At 34.8% G+C, this 24843-nt stretch overlaps 1 protein-coding gene across 1 annotated transcript in view; it reads left to right on the top strand.

The window, feature by feature from the left end:
• Positions 1-22977, top strand: part of LOC129263369 (uncharacterized) — a 42600-nt gene extending 19623 nt beyond the window's left edge. The window contains exons 6-11 of the mRNA XM_064100892.1: positions 4847-4958; positions 5290-5456; positions 8105-8179; positions 12669-12894; positions 21021-21314; positions 22428-22977. Of these exons, the coding sequence (XP_063956962.1) occupies positions 4847-4958; positions 5290-5456; positions 8105-8179; positions 12669-12894; positions 21021-21314; positions 22428-22435 (882 nt within the window). The 3' untranslated portion in view covers positions 22436-22977. The remainder of the gene's footprint in view (positions 1-4846; positions 4959-5289; positions 5457-8104; positions 8180-12668; positions 12895-21020; positions 21315-22427) is intronic.
• Positions 22978-24843: the final 1866 nt, after the last annotated feature.

The raw sequence follows: 24843 nt of genomic DNA, 5'->3' as shown, positions 1-24843 counted from the left end.
TTTTCTTATATGGCCCGGAATTTTTTCCCGGTCTGATTGATTTTTTAAGTTCGATTGTTGAAAATCTTCAAATCTCCATATCTACAGATGTATTTCTTGATTACTCTTAGACATATATTGGGTGGCGATTCTTGAAATTATTCCATCCGAATTCGGATTTTACGCATGATTAGGAAGGCCTTTATGTACTTCAAATGAAGCAATCGACATAAAACTCAATTATTACTATAATTCCTATCCTGTTGGTTATTAGGTTACAATAAACTTTAATGATCTCCATGAGATTCATAGGTCACAGGGCAATTCTCAGTAATGGTCATTTATGCCATTTTAATGTCATTGTACATGTACCTGTCAACTAGTCTGGATATTGTAATAAAAACAGGTGAATTGGGGGTAACGCTTGCTTTGTATTGAGGATTTATTATTTTTCTAAGGGTCTGTTCACACTTGTACCATTTCAGACAATAGTGATGTCCCCAAAGTAGTTTCTATACATTCCACAACAACACTATATAACTCAATCAATTTGTGAGCGATGGGCGTCCTCATCATAAGGAAATGTGCTTCTATTTTCGCTTCAAATTCTGAAGTATATAATTATATGTCATAGGATTACGCACCAAATCTTCTATATGACTTCACGCCTGATTTGCTCTGATGATATCGTAATGGTTATTTTCAAGTACATCCAAACTTGATTTGAGCTCATACTATACACAAAGCGACGAAATACTAAAAATATATTCCTTCACACATTTGGCATATGTGTAGTCCAGTATCATTTATCACTGGAAAATGCTTTGCTTTACATGTTAATATTAACAAAATACAAAATAAACATGATTTTGATTGAAATATAAAACATTCTTGTTTCAAAATATCATCTATCTTGATTACATGACACCCAAATGTTGTTTGAGAAATAATGAAACATCTAGTTCGGTATTCTTTTGGATTGTCAATGTCAATGACTTCGTCTTAAGTCATAAAGGTGGTTTAATATTCATCATGGTCAATCTTAAATCAGAAGTAAGAATCTGGTTAGAGTCAGTGTTTGTCAAAATAATATTTTGGAATGTTGTTACTCCCATAAAGATGATGTTATTAAAACAAATTAATGAAACTGTGTACAATTAAAATACAATTATACACATGTAACGGACATAAATATAGCCTCCCGCACTCTCTCATTTGCCAGTGGAACAATAAAAAAAAATGGTTTCACTTTCCGATCAGAGATGAAGAAGGTGTCTCCAAAGAATGATTACAATTGAGTATAATGAATAGCAAAATTAAAGTAATGTCCAGTGTTTTATATATTCGGAGAAAGAGTCGTTCATTCTATAGTTCAGGATTTATGTTGTTGTCGTAGTGGTGATGGGGCCTTGTTGACGATGGTATCTGTCTATGTCTTCTTTATTGGCGGTAATCATAGTTGTCCTTGTTTATCGTAGATGTGCACGTAGTCTTGAGTCATCGTGCTTCTTATCATACATAGCTCAGGTTCTAACAGTGATTTTTATGTTCGGTGCTAATACAATAACTGATATCTCATTTGTCTTTTGGCTCTAATCAGAGCATTTCTCAGTCTTTTCTCGAAGATCTCCATGATTTTAATATTTCTAAATTATAAATCCGGGTCCTCCACCATGTCGTGTTTGGGATCGGTAATATTAGACGTGGGCTGTAGAGGGTGACATTTTCAGAACATGCTCATCACACCTTAGTTTGATGAATTAGTGCACACTGAAACCATAATCAGAAAAAAAAGCGAAATCCAGGGGGCCCTGGCCGATAAACCCGAAAATCCAATATGGCCGCCGGATTGCCTAAAAATACATGTTTTGGGCCGTAACTCAGTATTTTTTTCATCTCTGAGCCTATTATTGGTGTCTAAACCTATGTTATGGGGGTCACTGAACCCATTTATGGTATTCATTTATTAAATAAGTGTTGACATTTATGTTATATTCATATATAATCAAATATCTACGTATTTTCTCGAAAATGCGAATTAATACAATATTGATTCCTACAGATGACGTGCATAACAATCAAGAGTTTAAGCATTCTTCTTTTCGATCTTTTTTTTTGTTTTGCTTTTCCCTGTCTCATGCCAACTATCCAAAATTTTATATCGACTTTGTAAGTACATATATGCACAAGTAGTTCCAGCACGTATCCCTTCATCACCGCATGTGATGTATCACTATTACCACTCCTCATTACTAAACACATCAAATGGCAGCATCTCTTAACAGTCAGCACATCCCTCTACACTTGTTGTGTGTGAGCCACACGTGTGAGGTATATTGATGCAGGCAGTATCTCTACCCCTTTTCAGCATGAAGTCAAGTTAGGGCTTCGTGAAAAAGTTAATTGCATACCAGTCAGTAGGCAGGTCCCCAAAAAGTGGCTTCTTTCATCCAAGTGATATTCATGACAAGATAAGTTTTGCATATTTAGTGAGCTTGATGCAGACCCAAACACCTCTTTTCATTCGGTGATTGCTGCTCTAATTGTGCATCGAATTTCATGATTTTGGTATCATTGTGAAGGAGGAGAATCATTCTTTCAGGTAATGTGTTTGAATTTATAGAAGGATTTTGTAATGAAGGTGAAACTTTTGATCTAAACTATGCTAAAAAATTATTATTTTCACCTGACAAAAGGTGCTATTTTCACACTTTATTATTGTTTCAGCCCAAATGATTTTTAAATCATGATAAAGCTTAATATGTATGCTTTAAAATGGTATAGGTTTCAAAAAAAGAATTGGTTTAATCGGGTCAAGATCACACTTTTTGTTGGCCAAGTTCATAAAGCAGCTTGAAAACAAGAACACTGCACTCTGATTGGTCAAAGAGACCACACAATGGTAAATTCCAACGGTTCCAGTGCCTGGGTTCACGGGAAGGTCACACTCCCCATGTGGTAATCTCCTCAAATTACCCGCGCCTGTTGTTTTGTGAACCTTATAAAGCCAATCAGAACTCTGGTTTTCATGCTACTACAAAATTTCAGAAATCTCGTCTTGTACCTTGATGGAAAAAGTGTGATCGTGACCCGATTAAAAGGTGCCGCATATCAAGAGTGACATTGTGAGAAAGTACAGGAGTTCAGCTTTATGTTGATATATATATCATAGAGGCTCAAAATAAAAAATTTTGCACAATTTGCAAAAAAAAAAAAAGAGGAAGAAAATTCAGTTTTGAGGCGCATTTTCAGGCCAGAAATTCACCTATTTATCAAAATATAGTATACAAAATAAATGACCAATATGAAAGAGTAACATTTATTCTATCTGATGGTGCATTGATATTTCATTTGACTTGAGATTAAAACAGGTAAATTCTTAGAGAAAGAAAAACTCATGAATCACGAGATTTTGCAAAGAGGAGGATTCAGCCACGATATGATTTGGATGAATCTGGCCTTTTGCTCATTAGCATAGGGACCTGCGGTCTGACTGATACATGCCAACCCTGATATCCTTCCTCTAGAAGAGTGTGATCATAGCAGCATTACAGGCACTGAAAAAAAGACTAGTAATGATGGACACAAGTCATCCATGTGGGAGACCTTCGAGTGTGAGGTTGCATCTGCTGGCAAAACAAAGAAGCACAGCCTCTACAATGAACGCCGATTTTGCTGAGATGGGATACACTGTTGCACCGATTCTTTTTCACATCCCCGAGTATGAGGCAACATTGCAGAACCCCAAATCCAACAACCTTCTTTCAAGCCTGCCATCTGTACCTTGAGTTTGATTTAATCATGATAGCATTGAAAGCATTGGCCTGGTTCACATACTGCATAACCCTCGCATTCCTAAACATGGTATAAGTCAGTTCTCAGAATGATCTAGTGACCACCCTCCCACGTCTTCATGATAATCTGCTGAATAACAAGACAGTTCATTCAAGGTACCATACTCTTTTCAAGTGAAAAACCCGAGACAAATGTAGGCATGAATTTGCAGTAAATGTGTCAGCAAGCTGCCAAAGATTTGGCCAATTCAGAGAGGACGTGAGTATGGATTTCAGTAAAACAGCAGAAAGAGGTTTGGCAGAACCTAGAGCAACTGAACTCCAAAAACTCACACCAGAATATCTCACCAACCTTCTTGCCGACGGAGGAATATTTAATCTTTGCCGGGGTGTACTGCAATCTTTTGGAGCTCATTATGAATCACTATTGTCCTGAAACTTAATTCAACGAATCAACTTACCTTTTTACTACCATCGAGTAAAATCAATTAGGAAAGGTAAAACTTAGTGGGGTTCAGGATGAAGACATTGTGTCTCACTCGGTGGTTAGGGCGCCCTTCACATGGTTGACTATTTGAGCACACTGTGGCACACACTTTGGAACACTGTGTTGTTCCCTGATGATGCTGCTCATGAATGGAAACATTGGTAGACCCATTTGTAAATAAATAGGTATAGTAATTTCGAGAAGTAGATAAAGAAGCATACTAAAGATTGAATTTATTCATATTAAGAAGAGGTTTTTAACCCCAACGTAAGAGTAAAAGCATTGGTGAATGTTTGAATATATTATATTGAAGACACGTAATGGGTTGCCACTCTTGCTCGCTCACATTTAAACACGGGTGCAACTGTTGTTATTTTGTTTAAGCTGCCTTTTTATATGTAAAAATCGAGTTCTACAGAGCTCTGATTAGTACCTTATTGTTATAATTATATAATGATAATTTTATTTGTAATGTGATATTTATTTCAGGAAATGCGCAATATCATTGGCTACATGAATAGAATTCATGTTAATTTTGGTCACTGCCCTATATTAATCAGATCGTCTTAACAAACTTTAATTGCAGGAGAGAAGTTTTTTTGTTCCATGCCGATCTTCCCCTATACTTGATGAGATACAACAATTTACGAGAGAAGATGAGATCGAATTTGTCATCGACTTCAATCACTTCTTACCAGGTTAATTATATTAATGTCTGTATTTTATAGTGTGGTATCTTAGGTAATATTTAAACATTATATGAATCATAGGTTTCCGATCGCAAACGTATTAAATGAGAATATCATCTGACAACACTTCTTGTCTCTAAAATAGAACTGTAAATTCAGTTAATCAATTAAATGAATTTCTTGTATTTTTTGGATTTTAGATTTAGTGACATTTTTATTAATTACTAGATATTACATAAAACAGTTGTTCTTTCATGATTTGAGATGTTGAATTCGTCATCATCTGTATTTGTCTAAATACACTTTGTTAACAATAACATCTGAATTTATCGTTAAATAGATGGCATTTTGCACCGATTGTACGTTCGAATGGCAAAGTGGTCAATGGAGAGAGAACCGTCCCTCATTCCAACTTTTCACTGCAGGCAAATGGTGTTCTATATAGATAGTGATCATAGAATGGAGATGACCAACGATATTCATAATGAAGAGCCTAATCAGATCAAGGTTATTTAAATGAATACATTATTCTTGATAAAACTATACCCTCTTAAAGTGAAGTATTTCACTCTAATGTATATATATATATATATATATATATATATATACAAAGAAAATTATTTATTTTAAGCCTGAGGAAATAGAAAATGTCATGATTAGTCAGAAAGAGGAAAGGATATACCAATACAACACAACATTTCTTTTCTATTCTAAGAACGTATGCCTACTATATTTAAAGTAGCAACGAATAAAAAAAAAGGTGAAGGAAACAATCGGAAGAGAGGAAAAAGGGAAACTAAAAAAGGGAGAACGAAAAAGAAGAAAATAACTAAAAAGTGTATTTGAAACTAGTTATATGCCCGTTATCATAGATATTCATTATGTGGGCCGATGATGTCACATCGTCACTTTCTTTTTCCTTACATTATTACATGAAATCATAATTATTTCATATTTAGATACATTTGTGTACGTTATGTCTTCCTTATCAGGCGATTGACTAAAACGACTCAGTAAATTACAAAGAAAAATGACTTATATTTTCTGTAAGATACAAACAAATGATATAATTCATAATGTAAATAACGCCATTGCCCAGTTTCTTATTGAACAATTTTAAAATCTGAATAAATTATGATATTGAGAGGGTTTACTGATATGGATCTTAATGTTTCAGATTCTAATCAATAAGGGGAATAACTAAATTGTTATTTCAATTAGATATAGAATATTAATTAACGCAGGATACTAAACATGATTTTCATATGGAAATGATGTTCTACAGTGCGACCTACAAAAAACGAAACCGAGATTTATCGATGATTTATCATAACTTTATCATGAACACAATAGACAAATGACCTACCATTGTAAAGCTTAGAATCTCTTCTTTCATCTGAAATTACTTAGATTATTTCTCATTCTCGCATGAGTGAGCAATTTTAAGAGGGGATATCAAAAATTCACTTGGCGGGCTGTATCTGGGTTTCAAAAATAAAACCAAGTTTTTAACAAGTTCAATCACTGCTCTTTAATTTGAAACCTCATTTCCAGAAAATGGTAAAGAAATAACAAAGTTTTGGTTATTTGAAATAAGGCTTGAATTTCAATAATTTCAAAAAATGAAGATGTGTTACAGGATAGCTTTCAGACTCACTCGACACTCCGTTTTGTTGACGATCAGCCATGCATTAAGTCTTTTGTTAACCGTGCGATTGCTTCTGTGGGAAACTGGTGAAAACACGTTTATTTAATGAAATTATGGGAATTCAAGCATTGTTTCGAGGGAACAAAAGCAGATATTAAACTCTTTAGGCATGTGATTTTCTTTTTGAAATTCAGATAACCCCCGCCATATAATTTTTTGGTATCCTTTCTTCAAATTGTTTTGCTCACTCATGCATGAATAAGGAATAATCTAACTATATTCAGATGAAAAATGAGATTCTAAGCTTTACCATTGGTAGGTCATTTGTCTATTGTGTTTATGATTAAGTTATGATAAAATCATCGCTAAATCTCGGTTTCGTTTTTTGAAAGACGCACTGTATATCTATTCATACTGAACGAAAGTACACGCGATCAGTACTGCTGTGTTCCCTCAGAGTGATTTTTACTGAAACAAAATATATCAAGATAAGAAAAGAAAACTAGACATATGCATACATGATTCTCACTGATGTCATTATGTCCTATATTTTGCTTTCTTCTTAAAATTGCAATTGGCCAAAGTACCTGTTCTTGCTGCCCGACTTCTTTCTAATGAGTTTACACTGCACTCCTCTGTCCCCCTTCTCTTATCCACCTCACCCCCCCCCCCCCCCCCCCTCTGTCTCTAATATTGTAAAACAAAATATTTTCTCACACGATCCATCAGTGTTTTGGTAAATTGTACAAAAATTATTTGTATTCATTTGTTAAAACAAAAATTTGATATATTAATACGGCCCATTATTTCTTTGTTATAATTATGCAATGAAACATAGGGGGTTGCCTTTTGTACAAGATTTGATTTTCGGTGAGACCCTCCGTTTTACTTTAAAGTACAAATGTCATCTGAAGTAACTTTATTTATTGAATTTTGTTCCTTAAACCTATGATTTTGTTGTACATATTATATTATGTCTTGAAGTATTTTCGACCTTGTAATGTTATCAATAGATCAAATCAAATATTATAATTTAATTCATGCTTATAACATAATATTAAGTATCAACAATAAATATCTACTGTATTAAATCAGTTGGCAATCATTTTTTTTTTTTTAAGATCTTGGGGAACGTTATTCCAATCAACCTGATTTCATAAAAAAAAATATTCAAGAATAAGTAGGGATATGAATATAATGTTTGCTGTAAACATTCAAACTAATATTTGTTGAATAATTTGGATGTGATTTCAAGTAAGAGGGAAAAGGGTATAGAGCCGAATGTCATCTTCCTTGTGCTACACCGTGTTTAAAACAGGAGATAATTATTGATTCATTGCAATGATTTACACTTACAATTTCATGGCTCCTTATATGGGTCCTAGAATTAATATAATAGTTTAAGCCCTAGATTACACTTTCGTTACTTTTCAAAAAAAAAATTATCCTTCGAATAAGAATGACCAACATGACCTGCGCCATTGGCTATTTTGTTTGTGTATTTTAGGTCACAATATATACAATAGTGCCTGACAATGAAGAAGGCGCACGCCCCAAAGCAATGGTCAGCCTGAATGAGGATGTAAGTATGACCCATTACTTATTCATATCAATACACATAATAATGGTAAGCATTATACACTGAAATAGTATTTTCCCAAATAACTTTATACCATTTCCTGTTGGATATGTTTTTGTTTGGTTAGTCAACATATATAATTTGCTTTGAAATCAAATGCGATTTGTGCTATGTTTTTTTTTTTGTGGACAGCTTTCGAACAAATACCGACAGTGATAATCGCTCACCCATGAACGTTATAAAGTTTAGAGTCGTATGACACCAATTTCCTAGAACGTAACAATAACATGGGCCGTAGAGAGATTTAGAAAGGAAGGGGGGAGCTTAACATGAAATAACAATTTACTGTCATTTTTCGTACACGCTACAAGTCCCCGTAGAACACTTCTCCCCCTTCCCTCACCCCCATCCCAGTACCTACATTGCTTTTTAAAATATATTTTAGCCCCAGCGACAGAGTAGGGTTTGTTCCGTTGAAGAATGCACTTCATGAATTTGCATTAATAGTATTCGTAACTCGAGTACCTCGTCAACGTGGCGGTAATGGGATAACCGTTGCGCTTTCAACGACAAAGTTGCGTGCTGGACTGTCAACAATTGTGGGCAAGAGCTTAATATGACATTTTTTGTTTGATACAAATTTAGGCAAAACTCTTAGCAAAATATAGGTCAAATTCTTTTAGCCTAATTTGTAGATTTCAGAAGGGCATAAATATGGTACGGAAAGGGGTAAATTACCAATTCGTCTACTGCTAACTCGTCCACTCACCACACTGTCTAGTTTAATGCCTTTCCGTCCATCAACATTTCGACTAACAACCATGCATAAGACACCAACTCGTAGCCTACACACAAAAAACAGAAACTTGCATGTGTTAGTAATCGTACTCAAATGTCAAAATAATTTTGACACTATAGCGACATACTTTGATGAGTACTTTCACTCAATGAAGGTACTTTGAAAACTCATCTTGTCGAGTATATTTCATTTGACACTATAGTGACACATCAAGTGAGTAAATTTGAATAACTCAATCTAATGAGTAACTTAACCCAGTGTAATGAGTATGTTTAAAGTATATTTACTGACTTTTTGAGTATGTGAGCATATTACACACTTGATTAGTTTTAGCGATAATCTGACGATTAACTGCGCTGAGAAAATGAGTAGTATATGACTCTTGTATGTGAGTTTTGGGGTGTTGAGATCATGCATCCAAGTAATTTTACTCGGATCTCGCGTTAATTGCTTGCGCGCACACGTGATACCGGCCAAATGTGCAGAGCATGAAGACTTTTCTGGTAAGTTCTACATGTCTTTTTATTTATTTTCCCCCTTTTCTTCTATAATTACTTTTCTTGACAATAATAGCTTAGACCTACATGTATGGGGCAAACATAAATGCTATTTATGGTGACAACAGGGTGCATTGATCTACATTCTCATCCATCCGAGGCTCACGCCTATGATTACATAAATCATGGACGATGTCACTTATTTGCCCTCCTCATAAATGACTCCAGCAATCGTAGCGGCACACTGGCCTTCACTCCCTTCTGGCCCCGGGGTAGCGGCGCAACAACAGGCTGGTGTGTGGTTACCCAAACCGAGAGGCGTGAGCCTCGGATGGATGAGAATGTAGATCAATGCACCCTGTTGTCACCATAAATAGCATTTATGTTTGCCCCATACATGTAGGTCTAAGCTATTATTGTCAAGAAAAGTAATTATAGAAGAAAAGGGGGGAAATAAATAAAAAGACATGTAGAACTTACCAGAAAAGTCTTCATGCTCTGCACATTTGGCCGGTATCACGTGTGCGCGCAAGCAATTAACGCGAGATCCGAGTAAAATTACTTGGATGCATGATCTCAACACCCCAAAACTCACATACAAGAGTCATATACTACTCATTTTCTCAGCGCAGTTAATCGTCAGATTATCGCTTTACCTGGCTGTGAGTTTTTTCACCCGTTCTGCTATCATACCTTACAAACTTGAAGAAAAACTCATTTGTACGGATTGTTTTACATACTTTCACTGACAGGGATACTCAAGAAAAGTAGTTAATAAGTAATGTCCTTGAAAAAAAGATCAGGTGTAACAAAAACCCAGATTCTCGAGTAAAAACACATACGTTACGAATTTATGCACTTAATTCTTTATGTAAAAAACAATTTTACTCATGGAAAATAGTTCTCGTTTTTTGTGTGTAGGACCATCACACCAGCAACTTCTTAAGACTCCCATGACACGTGTAGCATATGGTGCGAGAGTTTTCTCTACCTCAACACCTTCTCTCTGCAATAATCTGCCGTATACCATCACTGGAGACTTTTAAATCTAAGCTGAAGTATTATCTTTTCTAACAGTATTAGGTATTGGCACTTTGACACTCATCCAAATTCTCTGTTTTCTTATGCGCCTCGGAATATAATATTTCTAGATAGACGCGCTATATAAATGCCTATGATCATTATCAATATTATTATTATTAACCATTTGGTCCAGTCATCACTTCATCACCATTTCGTCTATGACCGATTCGTCTCAAAACCAGTTATTATCCACTTCATGTTCATTCATTTTGCACAATACACACTGAGTCCAATTAGACCAAATGGTATAAGGACTAAATGGCTATTGAACTAACTGGTCATTAGACGAAATGATGGGTGGACGATTTGGCAATTAGACCATGTGAATAGTGGACGAACTGATAGTAGACAAAACGAGAGTAGACGAGTTTGCAATTGGACGAATTGGATATTAACCAGGAAAGATAGGCCGAAAATCAATTTTCGAATTCCGGTTTCGCGGCCCCTGATGAGATTAAGATATGTTTGATCGATGACGTACAGAACATTTAAGAAGTAAATGAAAGGGATCTTCAAATGATCTTCAGAAAATAGAACAACCACGAAATTTTTTTTTATGGGGGAATAATAACACCGGTTTCTTCATAAAACTCTGGACAAATGACGTATTTGCAATTTTTAGACCTCTCCGACAAAACTGCTGCTGCGGTTCACCAACTTTTGCTAAAAACCTCCCGGCTATATGAGATGTGTTTTTACTTCACTTTCAGTCTGTTCAAGGACCCTCGTCAAAGAGCAGTTGCGTATCTAGGAAACTAGAAAATATATTTCATGTGTTCTGGGAATGTAAGTCTTTGAGTAAAATTCTTGACTGGGTCGACGATTTTGCAAATCGTCATTTGGGTTTTGATCACGCATTAGTTAAATCATTGTTTGTTTATGGATTCCCTAATTTAAATTTGAATGTGGTCACTTGGCCTCGAACCTGGTTTGTTTTTACCGTTGTAAAAAATGCTATTTGGGCTAAGCGATGCGGGTTTTTGTTTTCGAAGGAAAGAATAACAGATGACGGGTTAATTTTGAGAATTAAAAATGAGATAAGAGTAAGATTAGAGATAGATTTTAACAGAATAACTAGGAGACAGTTTGAAAAGCTGTGGGTAAAAGGGTCAAGATTATGTTCAATAGAAGGGGGTAAAGTTAGAATATACTTTGTGTGAGTTATCATGACCTCACAATATGTTTTTATGGCATCTCAGAAATTGCAAGAATGTCACATAATTGGCTGAATGGCCCATTATCCTTGGCAGTCCTGGTCGGGGCTTTGGGTTTAAAGGGAAAGTAATAAATTTTAGAGATTGGCAAGTGTGCAAGCCTTAATTCATAAGCGGGTAGTTTGAAAGGGAGTGAGTACATCACATGGCTTAGAGTAATGGTGGGGGAGGGCCTTTTCGTCGAAATAGGCTTTATACAAAGGTGCCAACTTGTTACCGTGGTAGTTTTACACTTGACTGTTTACTTTTGTTGATGTTCTTAGTTAAAGTTTTATATTATGTATAAGCGTTTGGGTGTAGTATTTTACTGAATGCATGGTATGTGTATTACATGTACTGAGTGTATGTAAATATTGTATATATGTTGATATTTTGATGAATAAAATTATTTAAAGAAAAAATCTAGGAAAAACAGCTCTCGGGGCTAGAGCTAAAACTGCGTCTCTTTTAACTAGTACTAAGTGTAATATATATATATTTGATATTCAGACCTTAAGTCGTAAAACTTTTTTTTGGCAGTTTTTGTGAAGGTGTATATCAAACGTAATAATGAAAGTTCGATATGCGAACTTCGATATGTTCTTTAAATTGACATAAAAACTGGATATTTCAAACCTATGCGAGCTCGAAGTGCGAGAGAACATTTTTTGTTATATAACAACGTGATTTTTTTTTTCAATTTTCCAAGTTTTCCACTCTTCTTATGCCATAAACGTATACTTGTCTTTCTCTCCATTATATATTTTTTTTATCTTTTTATCCCCTATTTTTATGTTTTGAGCCCCCAAAAGTTGTGCCCGGGGCACGAAAACCCCTGTTGCTCGTTGGTACAATGGCTGCATTCATTGATTTTCTATACGAACTGTTTGTAACATTAATTAGCAAACTTTATCATTCAGGTTATTAACCATCTACATGAATCGTTGAAAAGCCTCCAAAGGCTCTGGGCAAGAGGAATTGAATATTCTATCGGGATCCCCTGCACACGGTGTACCAAATTCGGCAAGAAGGGGTTCATTCACATGAGACGTATCCTGGAAGAAAAGAAGGAAAAGGGAACTTGCATTAATCTCTGTGCAGAAAATGTGGGTCGTATCGTGAAGGCATTCAACAAGCATTCAGAAGGTATGAAATTATTGTTTAAGTTATCGCAATTGTTTCTATCACTTTCGATAGAATTTTTGTCAATGCATTAATTAAAGCATGGTATTTCAAACCGTAGATCGTGGGCTAGGCGCAGGGATGGGACCAGAACGCCAAGCCCTATTTGCAGGTAATTTTCATGGATATCTTCATGAAGCCCTATGTCTCTTAAATGAATCGTACGACTCCCATTTTCAGTCCAGTATAGAAGAGGCATAACCTTGTTTTTTCATAAATACAATATTTGTTTTGGTTTCTTGTTAATTAAAATTCCCCCCACATAGGCTATAAAATACATAAAATTGTGTGGCAGGAGTAAAATACTCTGAAAAATGATTTTTGACAAAATATTATGTATATATAATATATGTATATATATATATGTGTGTGTGTATATATATATATATATATATATATATATATATATAATATAATAAGCATGTAAAATAATATATATGTATATGTACATCCCCAGCGGTCAGGCTATTAATTTTAGGTCCGCTGATGTTACGGCCATAACAACCGATTTTCGGTGGAAAGAACACTTGCATCCAATACCCCGTCAGAGGAATCGGATGCTGAGGACCTCATTGACTTCCAAGATTTTCGGACTCCGGTCCACAATCTTATTCTTATTAAGGGAATAAAGGATGTTTATAGCTGTCCATGTTGCAAGAAAGACTTCATTACATTACCCTTAGAACTATCCATAAGCATGTAAAAGAGGTTCACAAGAAAGGTATCATGTTCGAATGCACTCAGTGTCTCACTCGTTTTCTCACTCACACGACCCAAGAAGATTACGAGGGGCATGGTTGGAAAAAGTGCAAAAGTACACACCGCTGAGACCGGTCAGGCTATTAATTTTAAGTCCGATGATGTTAGGGCCATAACAAAATAACAATAAAAGACTTGCCAAAACTGTTGTACATGTATAACTTCAAACATTTGTATACTTTCTCCCATACGTGTACTGTATCAAAGCAATAGCTTTGATCCAGCTGAGGCATGGCGGCTTTTCATTGTTCAAAACCCACCTTCACCCGATACAGAAAATTATAATTGGTATAGTGTCGAAAATATGTCTATCTGACGGTCAATCGGATCGGGGTCGCCCTAGCCACTAACCCGTCTCTGTGATCTAGGGGTTAAGGCACCGGCGTTCAAAGCTGGGGGCCCGGGTTATATTCCCGGCAGAGACATTTTTTCGGCATCACCAATTTTTCCAAAGGATATAGATAGCTCTGGGGAACCTTGATTTAAGCTACGCCTATTATTGTTCTCTTTATCCATTTCTTTCACACAATATTTAAATAAAAGAGTTGCCAAAGCTGTTGTACATGTATAACTTCACACATTTGTATACTTTCTCCCATACGTGTACTGTATCAAAGCAATACCTTTGATCCAGCTGAGGCATGGCGGCTTGTCATTGTTCAAAACCCACCTTCACCCGACACATGAAATTATAATTGGTATAGTGTCGAAAATATGTCTATCTGACGGTCAATCGGATCGTACAATGTACAATGAGAAAGAGGACAAAAATAAATCAGAAGAGTGAGCACTTAATGAATGAATTTGTGATAAATAAATTGGATACTGTCTAAAACACATGATTTTAACGAAATATATCATTCAGGTTTCAAGTTTGTGTTAAATACTGTAGTTTGAATTTCAAAATGGCCGCTATAGACGTTGACTGTATGTTCAATGAGAAGTTGGAAACAAATATTTACAGGAGTGAGTACCATTGATGCACCTAATAGTGATCCATGAGTAAAATAATGTCTGAAAGCATAATTTCTTACAAGATGTATGATTTTTTTGTCTGTGAGGTAGGTGATAAGTACTGTATTTTGAAAGTCAAAATGGCCGCTAGAGGCCCTTACGGTATTATGTACAATGTGAATTGAGAAAAATGATTTTAACATATTTTGGCTTTGCTTGACTAGATGGTGTTTTATGAGTGAAATATTGTCTGAAAACATGATTTCTAACAAAACGTATCATATCTTGGGCAATTAAGATGATAAATGGTATATTACAACATTAAAAATGACCGCCATATGCACTTTTGTGAAAATTATTTGTCCCAATTCAAATTGTACATAATACGATAAGGACCTATGGTGACCATTTTCAATCATTTATGCCCTTTATTACACAAGATATGATATCTCGTTGGACACCATGGTGTCACCTTTACATCACAATTAAATGCAATATTTATAGTCAACAAAACCGAATTCTTTTAAAAATATATGTCGCAAGTTACAATGTACATAATAGTTTTATGACCTACGGCAGCCATTTTGAATTTCAAAGTACAGCATTTTTTACCTCCATGACCAATATTTGATGTATTAAATTAGAAATCATGTTCATTACAATATTTAATGGTAAATCACAGTTACATGCATTTTACGATTCTTACTCTTGTTAAAATCAGTTTCCCTATACACATGTTACATAATTTAATAAGGGTTTGTACCAGCTAATTTGAATGACAAAGTGATATTGATCACCTACATTGCAGACAAAATGCTATAAATTAAAGGAGAAATATATTAATTCAAACATATGGCCTTATATCAATGGAAAGGTAATGATGTGGGGATTATCATTAGGTCATTTGAAAATAACAAAAATAGTACACAAGGTAGAAATCGCCAATTAAAAAGCGCTGAAATGCCTCCCTGAAATATGTCTCGCATCGGTCTCTGAATTGACTCGAATTTGATGGCGTGTATGTCTGTACGATAGACGTGATTGGCTCTCACATGTCAAGCTCCACTAGCATGCAAAACCTATACTGCAAATGCCAGTGTCCGTGCGATTTCTCCACACTGTCACTGAGGAGTTCGATCATGAAATGGAAGAAAACACATAAGTTATATCTAGATTTGGATTTCGAAAGAAATGTTGTTGAAGAAGAAGATATTGATGATGAAGATTCTAGCTCTAGTTAACATCAAAGCGACATGGAAGAAGGAAAATTAGGGGAATTGCGCCGGTGATGGAGAGTGGAATGAACGTGAACTGTTGTTAGTCAACTCACATTACTTTGCACCTGCACGGTGCACGTACCACCCAAACGCCAGGCCAAAAAATGGAAAAGGTCCACGATACAGAGTCTCTTCTCTCACTTAACAACTTCGAAATGTAATAATTAAAATAGTGATTGCATTAACTTACAAACAAGTAAAATGATATGTCCGAACCAATTAATGTATGTATCCAAATTAATTCATGATGAGTAGCAGCAGACGATATATGCACCGACGAGAAAATAAACTGTGGGATGGATACTCGATCGCTCGTTCTGTTTGAATTTCGATATCATTATTCTGACCGACGAAATTCGGGGATTTTTTTTCATATAAGAATAAATGTACGATAAAGATCAACCAGCTAGCTAGCTATATTTAGCTTGTAAACAAGAGCTGCATGTGCAAGCCACGGAAATGAAAGGAATTTATTTCCGCGGTGCATGCAAGCTAGCTGGTTTATCTTTTAGTTTTACATTTCATTTTCATTTATCTCAAATATTTGATTCAGCCAAGTGTTAGTCGTAATGACAAAAATATTTTTTTTCGTACATTTATTTTTATATGAAAAAAAATCCCTGAATTTCGTCGGTATTTTGATTATTTTGTTTGTTTTTTCATTAAAATATTTCTTTAGCCTTTGAATTTTCCTTCATAAGTAAGAAGACTTTTGTCAACCGAAGCAAGAAGATTTGCATTATTAATTGAGAGAACTTGTAATTATTCAAATCGTATTTTATTACCTAAAACAAATTATGTTATGGTACCTTTAAAAACATGAATCCTATTTCAAGGGGTTATTGATTCCTTGACCAAGTTTAATTGTTTGCTTGACAGGACAAACAGGAAAGGGTTCATGTTTTTCAATGGCAGTGGTGTATTGAATCAATTTTGAAGGAGCTAGACATAGCAGATCGGATGAAATGTATTGTGAGCGAGCGAAGCGAGCAGGTAAAAATTTCATTTTTTTGGGGTAAAATATCAATTTTTGTGATAGATTTTGTCTCACCTGCATAGCAGAATGAGATTGCATAGCAAAGTGAGACAATGGGCGCCGCTTTTCCGACGGCGGCGGCGGCGTCAACACCAAATCTTAACCGAAGGTTAAGTTTTTGAAATGAAGACATAACTTGAAAAGTATATAGACCTGGCTCATGAAACTTAGCCATAAGTTTAATCAAGTATTGTTAAACATTCTGCTTGAGTTTCAGGTCACATGACTAAGGTCAAAGGTCATTTAGGGTCAATAAACTTGACCTTGTTCGGGGAATAAACATCAAAATCTTAACCTAAGGTTACGTTTTTGAAATGTCATCATAACTTAGAAAATATATATACCTAGTTCATGAAACTTAGAGATAAGGTTAATCAAGTATTACTAAACATCCTGCTTGAGTTACACGTCACGTACCAAGGCCAGGTGTCATTTAGGGTTAATGAACTTTGGCCAAATTCGGGATATATGTTGAATTACCATCATAACTTTGAATGTTTATGGATCTGATTCATGAAACTTGGACATAAGAGTAATCAAGTATCACTAAACATCCTGTGCGAATTTCAGGTCACATGACCAACGTCAAAGGTCAATGAACTTTGGTCGTGTGGGGGGTATCTTTTGAATTACCGTCATAACTTTGAAAGTTTTTTGGATCTGATTAATGAAATTTGGACATAAGAGTAATTAAGTATCTTTGAACATCCCGTCCGAGTTTTACATGGCCAAGGTCAAAGGTCAATGAACTTCGGCCATAATGGGGTATATGTTGAATTGCCATCATTACTTCGAAAGTTTATATATCTGATTCATGAAACTTAGCTATAGGAGTAATCAAGTATCTCTGAACAACCTGTGTGAGTTTCAGGTCACATGATCAAGCTCAGAGGTCATGTAAGGTCATTGAACTTTGGCCAATTTGGGGATATATGTTGAATTACCATCATAACTTTGAATATTTATGGATTTGATTCATGAAACTTAAACATAAGAGTTATCAAGTATTACTAAACATCCTGTGCGAATTTCAGGTCACATGACCAACGTCAAAGGTCAATGAACTTTGGCCATGTGGGACATTTGCTGAATTACCACCATAACTTTGAAACTTTATGGATCTGATTCATGAAACTTGGACATAAGAGTAATCAAGTATCTTTGAACATCCCGTCCGAGTTTCACATGACCAAGCTCAAAGGTCAATGAACTTTGGCCATAATGGGGTATATGTTGAATTGCCATCATTACTTCGAAAGTTAATGGATCTGATTCATGAAACTTGGTCATAAGAGTAATCAAGTATCACTGAACATCCTGTGTGAGTTTCAGGTCACATGATTAAGGTCAAATGTCATGTAAGGTCAATGAACTTTGGCCAAGTTGGGGGTATTTGTTGAATTACCATGATAACTTTGAAAGTTTATTGGTCTAGTTCATAAAACTTGAACATAAGAGTAATCAAGTATCACTAAACATCCTGTGCGAATTTCAGGTCACTTGACCAACGTCAAAGGTCAAGGACTTTGGCCATGTTGGGGTTATTTGTTGAATTACCATTATAACTCTGTATAAATATATTGGTCTAGTTCATAAAACTTGGACATAAGAGTCATCTAGTATCACTGAACATCTCATGCGAGTTTCAGGTCACATGACCAAAGTCAAAGGTCACTTAAGGTCATTAAACTTCGGCAATTTTAGAGGTAATTATTAGATTGCTGTCATAACTTTCAAAGTTTAAAGATATAGTGTATAAAATGTGGATATAGGGGTAATCAAGTATCACTGACAAGTTTAAGGTCAAATCTCAATGAACGTAGCATTGTATCATTATATAAATTGTGTTTTTTGTGAATAATAATTTTATAGTAGTTTTCAAAGTCAGCACTGCTGCTATATTGAATCGCATGATGCAGGTGAGACAGCCAGAGGCATTCCACTTGTTACATAATATTCCGAAAATAAATCATGTTTCACTTTCTATCTTTCATTTGATTTCCTTTCCACTTTTTTTGTAATTGGGGGAACACCCCGAGCCCCGCCCATCTGTATTCCACTGTTCATAGGCACCAAAACCTTTGTAGCACACAATGAAAGCATTTGAAAAAAAATACACGCTCTCCCATACTTTGAAAAAAATAATTTTTTTGCTTAAAGAAGGAATACTGAAAGCTAAAAGAGAACATATTAAAAAGAAACAACAACAGAACAATTTAAGCAAATAAACAGATTTGAAAATCCGATCATCATATTTATAATTTTATGCCATTTTGGCGCAAGCCTCCTTTTTAACCCCAGACAAAAACATTCCGTGTTCGCTCAAGCATGAACGAAACTAAATTTGTTTGATGGCATTTCAAAGATTAGACTTCAGACCACCTATTAATACCGAAATATAGACATCATAATTTGAAACCAAAATTTTGTATACTGTTCAAATCTGTCCCGTTTTTTGTATTCGCACTGTATAGGGGCCGTTTTGAAATTCACAATACAGCGTTTATCTCATGCGTGACAAAAGAAATAAGTATTGCTTGAAAAAATGTTTTAAAACAATATTTTACTCATAGATCACATTTTCATGCATTTTCTGAAAGTTAGTTTCTCTATTCGCATAGTACATAATTAACATAGGGCCTACTGCGGTCATTTTGAATGTCAAAATACAGCATTTATCAAATAAATGGCATATTAAATAATATATTTTGTTAATAATTATGTTTTAGTCAGTATTCCACTCGTTTATCTTAATAATATCCTTTTTATTGCTCACTCTTTTAATATGATTTTTTCGGCCCCCATTGCGTCTTTTTTGAAAATCGAAATGAAGCAATTTTCCCATGTATGATAATAAATGTAATATCCTACATAAATTAAATCATGTACATGTATGCTGATTGGTTTAAATATTATCATGTGACCTAACACATTCTAACTAGTTTGCGATGATGTCGAAAATGAAACGCCCACCCAAGAAAATGTGTTATTCCGTGACGTGAATGATGGAATAGTCGACTATTCTATCATTGACGTCATCGATCATTGACGCAGATCAATCAATCTCTCGGGCGCACCGGTCCCGTCAAGGGACGATGCAGGCACAAATCCGCGTTACGCTTAGCACGTGGTTTCGGGAAAGGTAGATTATTCAGCGCAGCGCGTTGTATTTAAGTTCAGATTAAAGAAGGATAGCCACTTGTACAAGAGTATAGACTATTGTTCTACCATATTAAATGTACAATATAAAACAAAATATGCCAGTCAAACCTCGAAAAAATACTTCCCGCTATACTTACTCAAAGCCTGGTATGTATAATATATTACGTTAGTAATCATGATTTTCATACATTACTTCGTTTATAGATCACAATTTTTCAGTTTAGTGTTCATTTTTATGAACATTATTTTTCCCTATTCATATTGTACATAATAAAGTATACAAGGGCCGAAGTCGGCCATTTTGAATTTCAAGAAATTCAATATTTTGTCAAAAATCATTTTTTCAAAGAGTATGTCACTCCTGCCACGCGATTTCAATCATTTTATAGCCCATATGCGGGCAATTTTATTATTTTCATGGGTAATTTCCATATTTTGGCGGCCATATTGAATTTTGCCGATTTGCAGAAAATGCTTAAAGTTACACGAGTGGCATCATTCAGATTCGTGTATCAGCACCCTCGAATTTACAAGAACCAATCAAAAATATTTTATAAATGAAAAAACAAGGTTTAGCCAATTTTCTATCGGGCCTATATGTATCCTTTCCTCATTTTGTTTTCCTCCTATGTTTTTATTTCAATACCTGTACTACTTGAAATAGGCAATTGGTCCCTGTCCTAAACAGCGACTAACTTAACAGAGTGAGAGAGGGGGTATTGAAATACTTTACACATTAACAATATATATTTTAGTGTTTTTTAATGAACATTATTATTATTATTATATATATATTTTTTTTTGGGGGGGGCTTATTCATGAAATCCCGCTGCTTTAATGTTTTGCAATTTTTTTTTTTTTTTTGCTTATACCGGTTCATATGTATTGTTTTTATTCCCCAGCTAACTTGAGATCCACAGAAGACAAGTTTGATAGCATCTTGATCACGGTCGCCAGCAGAGTCCCGCAAAACTCGCAGATAGACAAGTTAGGATTAAATCTTCGGTTTGCTCCTGAAGACATACAGAAATACATAGCTACTAACCACAAAACACAACATGTAACATATGATGGAACTCTTCTCATGCTCCGGGATTGGCTTCGTAAGCAAAAACCTGGTACAGAAAGAGAAGAATTGAAGATTGCTTTAGAGAGGTCAGATGAAATCCGTCTTGCTGATGAACTCTTTCCTTTAAGTAAGTACAAAAAATTCAACACCCAAATATTATACGGAGAAGCCCCAATATTTTTTTTTTCAAATTAAACCTGTGATATTTTTCTTGTTATAACACCGTATTTATTTCTTATTCTTATATTATGTGATCTTGTCTATGATATTCAATATGTTTACATAGTCTCCATTTACCCGCATGTTGTTCAACGTATTCTTTCATTATTAACTGTAGAATCTTAAAACTTGTCATTAGCTTTGATAAATAAAGTTCATACTACTGACCCTTACCAAACTTTAGACTTTAGTCCATGAACTATCTATAGGTTAGAAATGCAGTGTTCGTTCCATTTGTAAGAAAATTTGTGTATGTATGTATGTATGCGTGTCTGTCTATATGTCCGTGCGTGTTTGTGACTGCGAAATGTACTTTCTTTTAATACGATTCCGATAATTCGTTGTTTCGTTTTTTATAAGTTGTTTAAGATGCTTGATATATTTGTAATGTTTCAGCGTGACGTAGAGAGGAGTCCAAAATGACCAAACGTATACTCGTATTCAAAACATGGTACCCCATTAAAAAAAAAATAATAATACAGATTGAAAAAACAAATGATTTTAATTGTTTTCACCCCCTCAAACAATGATCGAAACAAACATTGTTCTTTTCTTTAAAAAAATCAGCTGGATTAGCCCTGATTATAAGAGATTGCCACAACAAGGCATTGTGTTTATTACAAACAATTACACGATTCATTATTACTTTTAGCTGCTCAAAATGAAAATTAATCTCATTATTTTAATATAGAATTCGGTTATCATCCAAGAGCTACATTATACGGCAGAAATCAAGCGTTCTCTATTTTTTAAGAAATACTATTTAATCCACAAATCATGGTTCCCTTAGAACCTTGATGCAATATATATTATATAGAATTTTGTTGTGTTTAAGGCAAACTATACTCTCATTTATATTTCACTGCTCAACTAAAACGACAAAGAAAAGATAGGCATGGCAGAATTACCAGGAAACGGTAAAATTATAACCTCAAAAAGATTATATCACTAAAGGTGGTTGTTGATTACGACCTAGAGATATTAAATCTTAACTCAGATATCTCTTTTATTCATCTTATAGCGACATAACCGACAAGACGCTGGACGATTCGGCAACAGAATTCACGAGCAAAATCTTCGAGGATTTTGTTCAAACTTGACTGTGGGTATAAAGCGGCGACAAAAAACTGGATACGCGCAAGAATTTAGCCAGGAAGCATTCTGTAAATGAGATCCATTGAAAGGCCGTGAATTCTTAAAGGAGAATGAAACCCTTGAAACCAGCTGAATCCATATCAAAGAGAAAAATCAAAGAAACATATTGTTGAAAGTTTGAGGAAGATTGAATGAATAATAAGAAAGTTATGAGCATTTAAATATTGAGATCACTAGTGCCATGTAGATCCTCCCATCGGCAATGCGACCAAGATCTGTGATATCACACACGTACAACTCCCTCATTACTCTAGTACTTATTTCACTTTATATTCTCACTTTTATAGAGTCTATCACATGGTGAGGTGTTCTCTTTATGAGATGACAAGTACAGAGGTTTCACAACATTATACCATTGATGAATCGTTTGTCATATGATTAGAATAAGCAAAAAGAGATGTTTTGGGGTATATTTTCAGTGTCCAAATGGGAGAGTTGTACGTGTGTGACATCACAGATCTTGGTCGCATTGCCAATGGGAGGATCTCCATAACATTAGTGATCTCGACATTCAAATGCTTATAACTCTTTTATCGCTAGTCCTATTTTACTCAAAGTTTTGTTGATCTTATTCTTTGATTTTTCTGCTTTCACAAAAGCTAACTTGCTCCAAGAGTTTTATTCTCCTTTAAGCTTTCGCAAGAAATTGTCTACGCCCCGTGTTTTGCATATTAAATATTATTGCATAAAGGACAAGACCATCTGCAAATTGAGTTAATGATCAAACATTTAAATAGTAAATAAGTAATTAGTGTAACTTTCTTAACCGTTACATTTTTTAAATATATCTTTAATGAAGTAATGATGTGCATGACCGTATCAGTGGCAAGATGGCTGGTTTTAAACACGACTTACATACCAAAAGTGAATGCCTCATCATCACACCAACAACAGCACTATTTACTAGTGCATGCTTGCACTGTTAAGCTTTAAAGGGATGATCCGGGCAGAAAATAGTTATATCTAAGTAAATAGAGTAAAATTCACGGAGCAAAATTCTGAAAATTTGATCAAAATCGAATAACAAATAACAGTTATTGAATTTTAAAATTATCAATATTTCGTAAAATCAGTTATACGCACATCGTCATGAATATTCATTAGGTTGACTGATGATGTAATATCCCCATTTCCCTTTTTTATGTTATTAAATGAAATCATGATTATTTCACTTTTATACCTGTGTAAATGATGTGTCTCCATTGTGATGAAATAAGTTGTGGCAATAAATAAGTAATGCACTCAATCAGTTGACAATCCAATTGTTTTAGTTCTTGGTAGAAAGTGTTTGAATTAATATAATTTCATGTAATAAAATACAAAAGAACAATTGGGGACATGACATTATCAGCCCACCTAAAACATATTCATAAAGACATGCCTAGAACTGTTTTACCGGAATAATGCAAAATTTTAAAATTCAATGACTTCGTTACTTGTTATCCGATTTTGATCAAATTTTCAGAATTTTGCCGGCTTTGTGAATTTTACTTTATTTATTGAGATATAAATATCTTTAGCCTTGACCATCCCTTTAATCACCACCAAAAAAAAAATTAATCATATTTAAAAAAAAATGTAGAAAGGGAAAAACGGCAAATCAAGCTATATAATAACTGGGGGATTTTTTTCTCAGATTTTTACCACCGCATAGTGATGATACTATTCATTTGATACAACGCTGTTAATAAAGGCTTGAGATGACAAATTTTCACAGGAGAAGAAACATGCAACATTCTATTTGTCCTTGTTTTTGTTTTTGCTTAATTATATACCCCCCCCCCCCATTGGATGGTGTGCTGAACTGAAATCATAAAATGTGTGTGATATAAAACTGATTATTGCAGGAGGGACACTAATGGACATGGCCTTACTTTGAAAGAAAATTAGGCAGCTGCCTTAATAGGGAATTTTTGCAACCAATACAAAGGTTCTTCATGACATAGCTGCCTTAGTTTGAGGAAAATTGGTGAATCAAAAGAGTAGTGTCTTGAACCAACGACATGTTTGCATTTTTCGTCAGATCTGAATCTTAGGACGATGTGCTCTCGCGGTTCACCACTTCTCAACATAATCCTGTATAAAAATGTCAATTGTGATTTGACGGGTATTTTCAATAAATTTTGTTTGCCGTCCCCGTTGCAATTGCTAAAGCTCGCTGTTTATCTCCAAGCCAGGTAAATTGATAGACTAAGTTTTGAGGCGAGCTTTGAGTATGTCTGTTCCAGCCGAATGTAATTGCCTTTTCATTAAGTTACATGCAATTTCCAAAAAATTGTCAT

The sequence above is a fragment of the Lytechinus pictus genome, chromosome 6 (assembly GCF_037042905.1).
Source record: "Lytechinus pictus isolate F3 Inbred chromosome 6, Lp3.0, whole genome shotgun sequence".
Taxonomy (NCBI): domain Eukaryota; kingdom Metazoa; phylum Echinodermata; class Echinoidea; order Temnopleuroida; family Toxopneustidae; genus Lytechinus; species Lytechinus pictus.
Note: the sequence above shows the minus strand (reverse complement) of the source record. Positions and strands in the feature narration are given on the sequence as shown.